Consider the following 13,582-nt stretch of genomic DNA (forward strand, 5'->3'; position numbering starts at 1 on the left):
CAGGGGGCGCGCGCCGCGCGCGCCGGTGACGTCACCGGCCCCGCGGAAGTGACGTCACACCCGAGGGCGGGTAAATCATCAGCACCCAGCGGCCTTTTCCTTGTTTATTGTAAAAAAAAAAAAAAAAAAAAAAAACAACGAAAAAAAAATATATAACCAACAACGAAAAGCAATAAAAAATAATAAAATAAAACCAGCGAGCGGGCGTGTCCGCGAATGACCCCACCCCCTCCCCGTAACGTTTGTTTAGAACTCGGCGGTTTTAGAACTTTATCGATTTTTTTAACAATTTCCGGGTTTTTAAGTTGTTTTTTGTTTTTTTTTTTTAAGTTTGTTTTTCTTAAAGTTTTTTTTTTTGCTAATTTTTTTTTTTTGTAAACGAGTTTTTCGGCGTTCAATAAGCTCGGGGTTAATTATAGAGAGGGGGGGCAGTGGGGGGTAAGACTGGGGGGGCACAAGGCTCAGTGTAGGGAGGGAAAAAAATGGGGAAAAAATGTGGAAAAAGGGGGGGAAGGTGAGGAAAAAGGAAAAGATAGGAGGAAAAAGGGAGATAGGGAGAAAAAAGAGGAAAAGGGACACATGGAGCCCCCACCCATGGAGCCCCCTCCCCACCCATCCAGCACCAAGAGGGTCCAGCAGCACCCAGGGGCTCGGACAGGCAATAATCGCCCCCCCTCACAGCAAACCCCTTGCCCGCCTCAAAACATTTAAATTACATTTAAAAAAAACCATTAAAACCCCCCAAATTGTGCGCACAGGGTTTCTATTTCACAAAAAAAAAAAAAAAAAAAAAAAGGAAATTTTTGCTTTTTAACTCTCCCTTCTGCCCCCGCCAACCCCACTCCAGAGAGGAAAACCACCAAAGAGGGGGGAAAACCTCCCCAAAAGAGAATCCCAGGCGCTTCCCAGTTCCCAGCTGGCTCCAACAAACACAATCCGCTGTTTATCCTGCTCTCTAACTAAACACAACATGAAGGCAGCAGCGGGTGAGTCCCGGGGGATGTGGCACCCCCAGACACGGGATCTGGTGCTGGTCATCCCCATGCTCCCACCGGACACGGGAGAGCCCCAGATCCCAAGGCCACGGGCTGTGGAGTGCAGGGGTGGCACACAGGGGACTCAAGGATGGGGCTGGGATCCACCCACTGCCCCCAGGAGTGGAGCTGCAGGCTGGTGGCACTGGGAAGGCGGTGCCAGTGCGGGGGATGAGTCCGGGAAACGTTCCAAAACCCAAACGAACAAAACTTGGGATCGCAGAAGAACGAAACCATCCGTCAGCACGGAGCAGGCAGCAGCTGGTGGTGACCCGCTGATGGCAGAGCTTCTGCTGCCTTAGAGGTGTTCAGAGCTCCTGAGGATGGAGCTCCTGGAGGTGGCTGGAGCTCCTGGAGGTGTTTGGAGCTCTCAGGATCTCCCTTATTTCCGACAGGTCCGGTGTGGTGTCTGCTTCTTCTGCACCTCCAGCCGGCAGCGGCTGCGCTCGTCCAGCCAGGGCAGCTCGAAGTTCCTGTGGGCACAGCTGGTGTCACTGCAGCACCATCCTGACCCAAAATGGCACCATCGAGACCCAAAATGGGCAGGGTGCCTTGTTAGGAGTGACACTGGCACTCCCCAGCCCCATCCCCTCCCGCCCCCAGTACTCACTGTGGGGTCAGTTTGGGCAAGGGCCGGCCAAAGGCGACAACGGGCAGGTAAGGGGTGATGAGCAAACTTTCCACTGTGGAGAGACACCAGAGAGTGTGAGACCCCCAATCTGCACCCCCACCCCTGACACCCCCTTCCCAAGCCTCACCATCATCTGGCTCAGGGAAAAATGAGGTAACTTCAGGTTCCGACTCCTGAATCCCTTTCCTTTTGTACATTCGGAGCTGCAGCCGCTGTAGGATTCTCTGTTCCCTGATCCGCTGGATGTCCCACCTGGAAAAGAGGATGGCTGGGAAAGTGAGGAGCTGTGGGGCAGTGCCACACTCCCCCAGAGACCAGAACCCCTCCCTCAGCAGAGAGAGAGTGATCACAGGGCTGCACTGGCTGCCAGTGATGTGAGAGCATCCCTCCTCCTGCAACATTCCTGGTGCCCATCCCAGCTGCACCCTGCCCTGCCCCCTGCTCCAGGTGACACCCCAGGACCCTCCCCTGTAAGACTGGGACTCCAGACCCCCTTTGCTCCAACCTTTTCCTTCGTTTCTCATCCAGCTCCAGCTTTGCGTGCCGTTTGGAGAAGACGCTGTCGTCCAGGTTCTGCAATGACACCAGACAGGGATCAGTGCATCATCCCAGGGCCAGATCCCCCCAGCTCAGCCTCCCAGCCACAGATGGGCTTTGTGCTGGATGAGGGGATGAGATGCCACCAGCTCTGGGAGTGGGGCACAGCCTGGAAAGCCCCATGTGGCACCACTGATGGCTCACGTACCTCCAGGAGGTCCGAGGGGTTGGGGTCTCTCAGGGGCTCCACGACATGGTCCCTCCAAGACGGAACTGCAGGACAAGGAGAAGGGAGTTAGCCCACACCAGAATCCCCACAGCCACCCTCTGCACCATCCCACCACCTCCACACTCCCTTCCTGCCCATCCTTCTCCTTGGAGCACGGCTTGGGATGCCCCAAACCCCCATCCTGAGCCAGCAGTGGACATCTGGCTGACAACCATGTGACAACCCCCCATCCCCAACCAGCCACAGGGCAGCAGAGCTGATCTCCACCCCCTTAGCCAAGCACACAAGCAAAGCTGAGGCACTCCCAGGCATGTGCCAGGCTCTGTCTGAGCCACAGTGCCGAGCCACCTGGCACAGCCCAGTTCCCAGCGCTGGCACCAACCTCACTGGGCTTTGGGATTTGGGGACAGCAGGTGACCCCAGTGCTGTGTCACCGTGGCATGAGCCATAGACACATTTCCCACCCACCCACAGGAAGCTGCTCCACCAGACACCAGCCAGGAGCCCTGCCCAGAGCGGGGTGAGCCCAAGAAGAGATTTGGGACAGCCCAGAGCCAGCACCCTCTGCAGTGGAAGGAGCCAGCAGCATGGCACCTTTCCACCACCACAGGCACTCCCTTTGGGAATGTGGGAGCCCTTTCCCAGATTCAGAATGAGGGTGCTGAGCCCTGTTCCCAGGCTGGCCGAGCCCAGCAGCTTCTCCATCATTCTCTCCATCCTTACTTGCTACAGTCTCCTCCTTTTTGGGGGAAGGCTCCCGCAGCGGCAGCGGTGACGGGGGCGGCTGGTGCCAGCGGCACAGGTACATTTCTGTGGTGGACAGGTAGGGCAGGTCGTCGGCCTCACTGACAAAGCTTTTCTCCTTGGGGTGAGTGCCAGGACCCTTGGGTGGGGCTGATGCTCTCAGTGGGGTCTCCAGGAGCGAGCGGGTTTTTTCCGGAGTCTCTTGGCTCCGCAGTTCTCGTTTACAAACAGTTTCAGCCAAGGAGCCGCCCGATTCCTCCTTCCCCGGGGAGTGTTTTGGAGTTTTACTCTTCACTTTGGAGAATTCTGACACTAGTTTTTTCACAGGCGTCTTCCTCTCTGTGCTCCCAAATGTTGGCTTCCTGCAGGAGGAAGAAGAGCTGAGCCAGGCACATGGATCCTCGCCCTGCACCAGGGACGCTGTGGGAGGCTCCTGGCACCCCCAAACCAGGGTTGCTGCACCAGGGCCAGATTTAAGCAATTTACAGAGTGGTTTCCCCAGGATTTTGTGACCCTGCACTCCCCGCACAGGCTTTCTTGAGGTTCTCCTTGACACAGGGATGTGTTCCTGGTACTGGGTGGCCTCTCCAAACACCTCAAAGGTGAAGCCATAGGGAGTGTCCCCCCTCCTCCCCACGCAGCCCCCCCCCGTGCACTCTGTACCTTTTATGCCCCTTCCCGTTCCTGCCGTAGGGGAAGTGCTTGGGCTGCAGGGTCGGGGGAGGCTCCAGCAGCTCCTGGGGACACTCCAGAGGCAGCTTCTCACAGGCCTCTGCCTCAGGCTTCTCATCCACCTCAAAGCCCTGGAAGATGCGGTGCTTCTCCCGCTCGCTGTCCTTCTTCACCAGCTGCACCCGCCTTTCCATGCGCTCGATGCGCGCCAGGAGCTGCAAGGCAGAGGGGAGAGGGCTCACCTCGGGCTGGGGTCACCCCCTGGGCACCCCAGGGCAGGGGCCAATGGACGGCACAAAATGGCCACTCTCTGTCTGCTTCTCCTGCTACAAGGACATCTTCCACTATCCCAGCCGTTCCAAACCCTGTCCAACCCAGCCCGGAATACTTCCAGAGATGGGGCAGCAGCAAGCAGAGATTTTGGGGGTCCCAAAATCTCTATGTGTCCTCCTCGAGGATGCAGGATGGAGAAAGGGGGTTGCAATTAGCTGTGGGTTTAAAGAGCACCTGGTTTCCCCTGCCCATGGTCACCTGCCCCCAGCCATCCCCAGCACCGGTTTTGGACAGCACCTCCCAAAGGTGTGGCTGTGGGGGGCCCAGCGTTGGGGAGCAGAGCCCAGTGCACACAGGGTGTGGCAGTCCCATGTCCCCAAAGAGGGGAGGCTCTGCCCCTCAAGTCCCATGACGGACTTGCCACAGTGCGGCTCCTCCATGTTGGGGGACGCGGCATTGCCTGCGGTGACACCACGTGGGGTGTCCCTGTCCTTCCTGCCACAAACGGGGCCACCACTGCTGACACCGCCACTGCAGCTGGGCATGGCCACCACTGCTGCTGGTGGCACACAGCCACAGGGCTGTGGGGCTGGCAGGGGGGGGTGACCCGTGGCTGTGGGGGGGGGACACTCAGCATCTGTGGGGTGACACAGCACCCATGGGGGGACAACGCAGGTGGGGACAATGTGGGGGGAGCACACATGGCATTTCTGGGGTGACACAGGACACACGTGGTGGGGGGGTAGGGGGGGAAGGAGGAGCACAGCTGTGGGGGACCCCAGTGTCCCCCCCCAAGGCTGGCAGCCTCTCATGGCTGTGATGGACCCCAAATCCCCGAGGTGGCCCCAGCAGCGAGAGGCGACAGCCCTTGTGGCCGTGTCTCACCCGGTGACGCGGCCCCTTTAAGGTTCCCCCCCCCACCCCCCGCACGGTCGCCACGGTAACGGGCGGCGGCCCGTTAACCCCCGCCCCGCCCCCGCCCTTTGTGCCCCCGCCGCTTTGTCTGGGGGGGGCTGCGACCCCCGGGGGCACCCGCGACCCCCGAGGGGGGGAGCCCAGCCCTGCGGTCGGCAGAGATCCCCAGGGTGGGATGGGGGTGCAGAATTGTGTTTAACCCTTTGGGGAGGGGGGCATTAACCCCCCCCAGGGGGATTCTGTAACCCCCCCCCCCGAGTACCAGATGCCCCCAGTGAGGGAATTCTCAAAGAGGGGGGGATTAACCCCTGGAGTAACACGGGGGGAGAACAGTAACACCCAAGGAGGGGGGGGGGAATATTAACCCCTGGGATGCCAGCGGGGGTGGTAGGGGGGCCTCCCCCACGAGGGGAGAACATGTGGGGCATTAACAGCCAAGAGGGGGGGAATTAACCCCTGGGGTGCCATGGGGAGGGGGGGAGCAGGTTAACTGCCATGAGGGGCACATTAACCCTCAAGGGGGTTGGACGTTAACCCTTATGGGGGGACATTAACCCCCCAAAAAGGGGGGGGGGCATTAACCCTCGAAGGGAGCAGAGTTAACCCTCAAATAGGGGGGCAGTAACTGCCATGGGGTGCAGAATTAACCCCCAAAGAGGGGTGGACATTAACCCTCAAGGGGATGGAATTAACCCCCAAAGAGAGGTGGAATTAACCCCCAAAGAGAAAGGGGCATTCACCCCAAAGAATTAACTCTCAAAGGTGGGGGGCATTAACTCCCATGGAGTGCAGAATTAACCCTTAATGAGGTGGTGGAATTAACCCCCAAAGAAGGGGGCCCATTAACCCCCAAAGAAGGCACTGAATTAACCCCCAAAAAAGAGGTGAAATCATCCCCCAAAAAGGGGGGGAATTGCCCCAATAAGGGGGCTATTAACCCCAACAAGGGGAGGGTGTAAATTAAGCATTGAGGGGACGGAATTAAAAAAAAGAGAAGTGAAATCAACCGCCAAAGAGTGGGGTATTAACCTCCAAAGAGTGGGGTAGTAACCCCCAAAAAAGGAGGGTATGAACCCCCCAAAAAGGGGGGCAGCATTAACCCCTTGGGTGTCACGGGGTGTGAGAACTTTACTGTTGGTGGGCAGAATTCTACCACAATCCCAGGGACCCCTGGGTGGTGTTGGGGTGCCATTAACCCTAAAGGGAGGTGGCATCACTCTACGGGGGGGGGTGTTAAAGCTAGGGGGGGGTTAAATCTAGTGGGGATCGCCCCATAGGGGGAGTCACCCCATAGGAGGGCGCTAAACGTAGAGGGGGTTAACCCTAGGATGGGGGTCACCCCATGGTGGGGAGGGTAAACCTGAGGGAGGTTAAACCTAAAGGGGAATTAACCCTGAGGGGGGGGGTCACCCCACAGGGCAGTGGGTTCAATCTGGGGGGGGTGGGTGGGTTAAACCCAAGGAGGAGTTAACCTTGGCGGGAGTTAACCCCTTCCACGCCGCATTCCCGCCCACCTCCCCGTTCCCCCCGGTGCGCCCCCCCCCCGCCCCGCTCCGTTCCCCCGCCGTACCGTGTCGCGCTCGGCCCGGAGCTCCTCGATCTGCCGCTCCTTGGCCTGCAGCTGCTGCTGCTGCTGCTCGATCAGGTCCAGCTGGAGCAGCAGGATCTGCCGCAGGCAGGCGGCCTGCCCGGGCGACCCTCCGCCGGCGCCCATCGCTGCGCGGGCCGCGGGCCGCCGCTTCCCCGGCTCCGCGGGCCCCGCTCCCGGCCCCGGCCCCGCTCCCGGCCCCGCCGCCGCCGCCTCCCCGGGCAGCCCGCCCGCATCCCCCGCCGCGGCCCTGCCCCCGCCGGCCGCCGGCCCCGCCGCGGCCCCGCTCCGCTCCCGCTCCGCCACCCCGCAGCCGCGGCCCGTGTGTGCCCCCAGCGGCGGCGGGGCCCGGGGCCGCCGGGCCGGCGGAGCGGGGCCTTCCTCCCCCTCCTCCCCCTCCTCCTCCTCCTCCTCCCCGCCCGCCCCCTCGGGCCGCCGCCGCCCGCCCCCCCGGAACGCCGTGGACCGCATGGCCGGGCCCCCGTTACCGCCCGCCGGCACCGCGGGGCGGCGGCGCGGGGGGCGCCGGGGGCATCGGCGCGGAGCGGCCCCTGGCCCGGGGATGACCCGCGCAGGGATGAGCCGCGCGGGGGGGCGGCGGGGCGGGGGTCGGTACCGGGCACGGGACCCCGGGTACCGGCGAACGGGGCTCGGCGCGCATGCGCCGGCGGCGGTGGGGGCGGTGGGATCCCCGGGGGTGAGGAGCGGGGCCGGTCCCCGCCTGGGGACCCCCGGGGCGGTGCCCACCCGCGCCGCTCCCCCCGGGCCGGGCCGGGGTGCGGGGGGGTGGTCGCGACACGCGGACACGCGTGAGGCGGGGGTCCCGCGCCGCAGTACCGGGGGCGGCCGCTCGGGGGCCCCCGAGAGTGGCGGTAGCGGCTTCCCGCCCCACGGGGGGGGCTCGGGTCACGGGCCGGTCCCGTGGCGGGAGGGGACACGGAGCGGCGTCGGGACCACACAAAGGGACCCCGAGCTACGAGCCCCCCACGCGGGAAGGGCCGGGGATGGGCGAACTGTGCTGTGCTTCTGGGGGTCCGCACCTCCCCGTAGGCGCACATCGCCCCACGGGGGCTGAACCCCCCCCATGCACACACAGAGCTCTGCAGTTCCTGCTGGACGTGTGCAAGAGCGCACACACACACACACACACACACACACACACACACACACACAGAGTCCGCAGCACCCCCTCTGCAGAGGCTGCAGCCCCAGCACACTCGTGCGTGCACGGACACGCACACGCACACGCGTGTCCCCCTGCAGCGAGCGAGCGCAGCCCCCGCTGCAGCACAGGCGCAGCCCGCAGACACTGCAGCCCGTGCTCAGCACCCCCGACTGCGGTCCCGGAGCACACTCATGCACACTCATGCACACTCATGCACACTCATGCACACTTATGCACACTCATGCATGCACACGCACAGCCCGGACTGCAGGCACACATATGGACGCGTACCGACATGTATGTACACGTACACACACACACAAACAGACTCGGAGGAGCATTTCCCCCTCTCCCGGCTGAAACTCCACCCCTCCCGCAGCACACGGGGCCGTGTCACCGGGGACACACAGGGGACACGCGTGGCACGTGCTGGGGACGCACAGGGGACACGTGGGGGACGTGCCTCCCTCTGCAGAGCTGCCTTCAGGGACACGCAAACACCCGCGGGGGGAGATCCCCCTTCACCCACCCCCCTGCCAGCGTCAGGGTGCCCCTGCTCCTGGTGGCCGGGTCACAGTGGCGGTGCCACCCCCGCCGTGTGGCACTGGGGAAGCCCCTCCGAGGTTCCTGCTGTGCCATGGGTCACATCAAGCCCTGCCAGCAGCGTGTGCACATGGGTGGGTGTTGTTCAGACACGGGGGGGGGGCTGTGGTTGTCACCCCCGTGTGATTGTGATCACCCGCAGGGGTGGCAGTGTTTGTCCCCCTGCATGGCTGTGCTCAAACACACACACATCTGTGTTTACACACGTGTGTGGCCATTCTCATACACAGAGCCATGGTGGGCTCTGTGTTACACACGTGTGTGGCTGTTCTTGTATTCATAACCTGGCTGTACACGTGTGTGGTTGTGTTGTGTTTGTACACACATGTGGCTGCGCTCACATACACATGACCGGGTTGATACACAGAGCCATGTTCACACACATGTCACCATGCTGACACACACAGAGCCATGTTCACACAGAGCCATGTTCACACACATTACCATGTTCACACATGACTGTGCTCAAACACACAGAGCCATGTTCACACACGTGTGACCATGCTGACACACACAGAGCCATGTTCACACACACAGAGCCATGTTCACACATGACTGTGCTCAACACACAGAGCCATGTTCACACACACACATATAGCCATGTTCACACAAACACATAGAGCCATGTTTATACATGTGCGACCATGCTGACACGCACAGAGCAATGTTCACATGCATGACAGTGCTCACACACACAGAGCCATGTTCACACACATGCCTGGCTGTGCTCTCACACACTCTCACACACACACACACGTCCCTGTCTGCACACACGGGTGCCGTGTCCCCGCCGTGCCCGGGCCGGTGCCGGTGCCGGTGCCGGTGCCCGCTGCGGCAGGCCCACGTGCCGGCCGGCACCCGCCCGCACATGGCTCTGCAGCAGGGAGGCTGCTGGGGCTAAAAATGGAGCAGGGCGCACATGCCAGCGCCACGTGACGCGCATGGAGAGGGCTCCCCGCGAGAGGAGGAGGAGGAGGAGGAGGAAGAGGAGGAGGAGGAGGAGGGAGCCCGCTCACATGGGCTGGCACTGATGCCAACCCGGCCGCTGGCCGCGGCGCCGTGGCCTCTCTGTGACCTGTGGGTTTGGAGGGGGGGGCTAATGGGGTGGCCCCCTCCCCACTTCCTCCCAGGTTTGACTTTTGGGAAGGTCAAACATGGGGTGACGGCGGAACGGGAAAGGGGAGGAGGGATCGCAGGTGGTGGGTCTGAGGTGGGGGATGTGGAGGCTGAAGGAGTTCCCGGTGCTGTCCCGCCCCCTACCCCCCTTTGCCCCCCCCGCCGTGGGGTCCCAAGGCTGCAGAGGGAACACAAACATCAGCACAAACATCAGTGAGATCTTGGGGGTTGGGGCAGGTGAGAGGGATCCCCGCCTGCCATGGCTACTCCCCCTGGGGGTGCTCCTCAGACCCCCCCGCATGATGAACACACTGGGGTCCCCCCTCCCCCAGGCGTCCTGCCCCCCTTTTGGACCCCCATTTCACAGGATCACCCCAATTTCTGGGCCCCCGAACCCTCCTGGGGTCCTGACACTCCCCAAACTCTATCCCAATGCACCTTTCCTGTGGCCCTGCACCCTTAAATCCTCATGGGGTCCCTACACCCCCTGATCCTGCATTCCTTTGGGGTCTCCGCAACCTCCCGGGGTGCATTCATCTCTAAATCCCGCACGTCCACCGATCTGTGCGCTCCTGCTCCCCCCAATCCTGCACTCCTGCACCCTCCTGGGGGGTCCCTGTATCCCCAAACCCTGCACCCCAAAACCCTGCACTTCCTGGGGTCTCTCTGCACCCCAACACCGCTCTGCCCCATTCCGCAGTGCCAGGACACCGCGGGGTGTCCCCGCCTGTCTTGGGGTGCCCCCACCTGCCATGGGGTGCCCCGCCCGGGGCCAGGAATGCCTTGTTTACCCGATTTTTCCCGTTCCCGGGGAGGGAGGACAAATCTGGCAGCGGGAACTGCTGCCCCAGCCAAGAGCCGGGGGCCGAGCCAGGGCTGCTCCCTGCAGGAAAACACCCCAAAACCACCCCAAAACCGACCCTCCAAGCACTCTCCTGGCCCCCACGGCAGCACTGGGGGTCCTGCCCCACCCTTCCCCCCAGTGGGGACACATGAAAGGGGGGTCGGGGGTGCAGGACCCCCAAATTGGGTGGCACCCAGCACCTCTGGTTGCCCCCCAAAGCGCAGTTACGGGAGGGGAAACTGAGGCTCGATGTGCGTAGGGTGACACGGGGACACAGCTGGACCCGGTGTCCCCAAACCCACAGGGCGGCTGCAGCCCCATGGTGGCTCTGGGGGTGCTCAAGTGGGGCTGGGGGTGCAGGGCTGGGGGTCCTGTTCCGTGTCAGCCCCCGGTGTCCAGCGTGGGGGCCGAGGGGGTGATAAGCAAGAACGAACACTCGGTGTCCCGGCGGAGACACCCCCCCCTTTTCCTGGAAAAGGTTCAACAAGGTAAACAAGGCTCCAGCCCCGAGTAAAAATAAACCCTCGGCACGCAGGCGCCGGCCGGGAAGCGGGGCGAGCGTCACGCGGCACGGCCACGGCACCGACACCGGGCACCGGCACCGGGCACCGGGCACCGGCCCCACCGCCCCTCCGCTGCCGCCTTCCCCCGGGAGCAGTGGCAGAGGAGGGAAATGCGGGCTGTGGAAGTGGGGGGGTGCAGGGGGTGCACCTGGGGGTACACGGCACGGGAAGGGCAGGGGCACAGCCGGTGGCACGGACGGGGTGCGGGGTGTGTGCCCCCCCCCGACACTCCGGGCACCCCACGGCGGGTGGGGGTACCCCGCGGGGTCCTGGCACGACCCCGGGAGGTGCAGGATTTGGGGGTCCAGGATCCAGGGGGACAGGATCTGGGCTTGCAGGGCCCCCAGGAAAGTGCAGGGATGCAGGGTTTGGGGGTGCAGGGTTTGGGGGTGCAGGATGCAGGGATGCAGAGTTTGGGAGTGCAGGATGCAGGAATGCAGAGTTTAGGGGTGCAGGACGCAGGGATGCAGGGTTTGGGGGTGCAGGATGCAGCGATGCAGAGTTTGGGGGTGCAGGACGCAGGGATGCAGAGTTTGGGGGTGCAGGATGCAGGGGTGCAGAGTTTGGGGGTGCAGGATGCAGGGATGCAGAGTTTGGGGGTGCAGGATGCAGGGGTGCAGGGTTTGGGAGTGCAGGATGCAGGGTTTGGGCTTGCAGGGGTGCACAGATCCGTGCAAGTGCAGGATTTAGGGGTGAATCTGGCATGTGGCGACTTTGAGGGGCGTTCAGGTGCCCCCTCTGTGCCCTGGACTGGTTGGCACGGGCTCTGCCATAATGGGGTGCACAGGGAGCCGGGGGGAGCCCCCCCAGGCATAGACCCGGCCTCTGGGGGCGTTCCCGGCTCACGTCAGCGGCAGAACCCCCCTGTCCCGATGGCTTTGCTGGCCCCTCTCCCTCGCTCTGCTCCCCATGGGTGGTCCCAGAGTCGGGATATCCCGGAAATTTCCCAGCTGTGCCCAGCCCGGGGTCCCTGCTCCCAGCACCTCCACCAGGACCCCCCGTGCCGGGTTCCCAGCCTCACGGCGGGACCCCACAGAGAGACCCCAAGAGATTTGTCCCGTCCCTCGCAGCCCCACTCCCGTCCCGGGGATTCCTGGGGGATCGGGGATTCAGGCGAGCATCACAGGCGCCGTGCGCCGCAGCGCCGTGCGCGGGGATGTTTTCCCAATGCAGACGCGCGGCTGAGTCACGGATAATCACCGGGAACGTGCCGGGAGGGGAACGAGGAGCTGCGGGGGCCGGGGGCACCTGCACGGTCCCGGCACGCGGGTCCCTGCACCCCAGGAGCGGGGCGTCCCCCCCGGGTCCCCCGTGGCCGTGCCAGCCTGGCCCCACACATCCTTCCGGGAGCTGCCGCGGTTCTCCCGGCCGGAGGTGCCGCGGCACCGCGCACCCGCCCCGTGACTCAGGGCAAGGGCACGTCCTGTGGGGTGTCGGGGTGTTCCCACTGCCCCCGTGCCTTGGGGAGCCCCAAAATCCCGGACCACCCCCAGCAAGCCCCGGACACCGCCAGCTGGGGGGTTCCAGGAGGTCTTTGGGGTGCAGAGCTCTGGTGCCCCTCCTGGGTACTTCGCAGGGACACCGGAGGCCTCCCCTCCTGCGGGATGAGCTCGGAGGATTTCCCGGCGCTGGCACATCCGTGCTCGGCTCCTTCTCCTCCTGGCTGGGTGCCAGGGCAGCGCTCGGCACATGGCACCCCCAAAACCTTCCTGCAGGAGCACCCACGGAGCCCCCACGGTGCCACCGGGGCTGGGCTGGCCCCGGCCGGCTCCGCGACCCAGATCTGCCACCAAGCCTGCCCTGGCACGGCGTTGCCGCAGCCCCCGCGGCAGCCAGGAGCGGGGCCAGGCTGGGATGTGGATGCCAGGCACGTGCCACAGCGGGCACCCGCCGTGGGCAGCGTGGGGACAGCAGGGACCATCGGCAGGGGGACAGCCGTGCCGGGGGCTGTACCATGCACAGGCACCCTGCGATGCTGGAACAGGTGGGCACAGGAGACGGTGCCATGTGGGGTGACAGGGATAGCTGAGTGTCCCCAGTGCAGGGGGACAGTGCCACGCGGGGTTACTGGGGTACCTGGGTGTCCCTAGGACAATGGGCTGCGCTTTGAGGGGTGACAGAGGTACCTGGGTGTCCCCAGTGTTGTGCGGGGTGGCATCGGTGCCCAGGCATCCCCGGGGGAAGGTGCCACGCAGAGTGCCAGTGCTGTGCCTGGATGTCCCCGCTGCAGGGGACAGCCAGTGCCGCGCTCAGGTGTTGCCAGGGCAGGTGACAGCGCTGTGCAAGGTGACAGGGCTGCCGCTGCCGTGACTGGGGGGATGGTGCCGTGCCAGGTGACAGATGTGTCAAGTACTGCACCCAAGCGTCCGCAGTGCAGGGGACACCGCTGCGCCCGGGGGTCCCCAGCGCGGGGACCGTGCTGTGCTGCCCGACGGGGCACCCCGTGTCCCCCGGTGCGGCTACCGGTGCCGGTCCCGCTCCCCGCGGGGTCCTTCAGGCGGCCCCGGTGCGGGGGTCCCCGCCGAGCCCGGGCTCCCCAGCGGCGGCGCGGGGCCGGGGCCGCCGGCGGAAAGTGTGTCACTGGGGCACGAGGCTGTCCCCGGGAATCACATGGGGGAGGCGGCGGCGCCGCGTGCGGCCCAGTGCGCAGCCGCGGCCGGTGCGGGGG

At 63.9% G+C, this 13,582-nt stretch overlaps 1 protein-coding gene across 1 annotated transcript; it reads right to left on the reverse strand.

Moving 5' to 3' along the window:
• Positions 1-91: 91 nt before the first annotated feature.
• On the reverse strand, positions 92-6,859 carry MSL1 (MSL complex subunit 1). The gene is made up of 8 exons (XM_071450885.1): positions 6,606-6,859; positions 3,839-4,062; positions 3,155-3,537; positions 2,411-2,475; positions 2,171-2,238; positions 1,793-1,917; positions 1,645-1,717; positions 92-1,507 (listed from the first exon to the last, which is right to left on the reverse strand). The coding sequence occupies exons 1-8, from the start codon at positions 6,747-6,749 to the stop codon at positions 1,417-1,419; spliced, it is 1,173 nt and encodes a 390-aa protein (XP_071306986.1). The 5' UTR covers positions 6,750-6,859; the 3' UTR covers positions 92-1,416.
• Between the last annotated feature and the right edge of the window lie 6,723 nt (positions 6,860-13,582).

This window comes from Agelaius tricolor, unplaced genomic scaffold (genome assembly GCF_023055355.1).
Source record: "Agelaius tricolor isolate 1412-34295 unplaced genomic scaffold, bAgeTri1.0.p SCAF_31, whole genome shotgun sequence".
NCBI classification, from domain to species: domain Eukaryota; kingdom Metazoa; phylum Chordata; class Aves; order Passeriformes; family Icteridae; genus Agelaius; species Agelaius tricolor.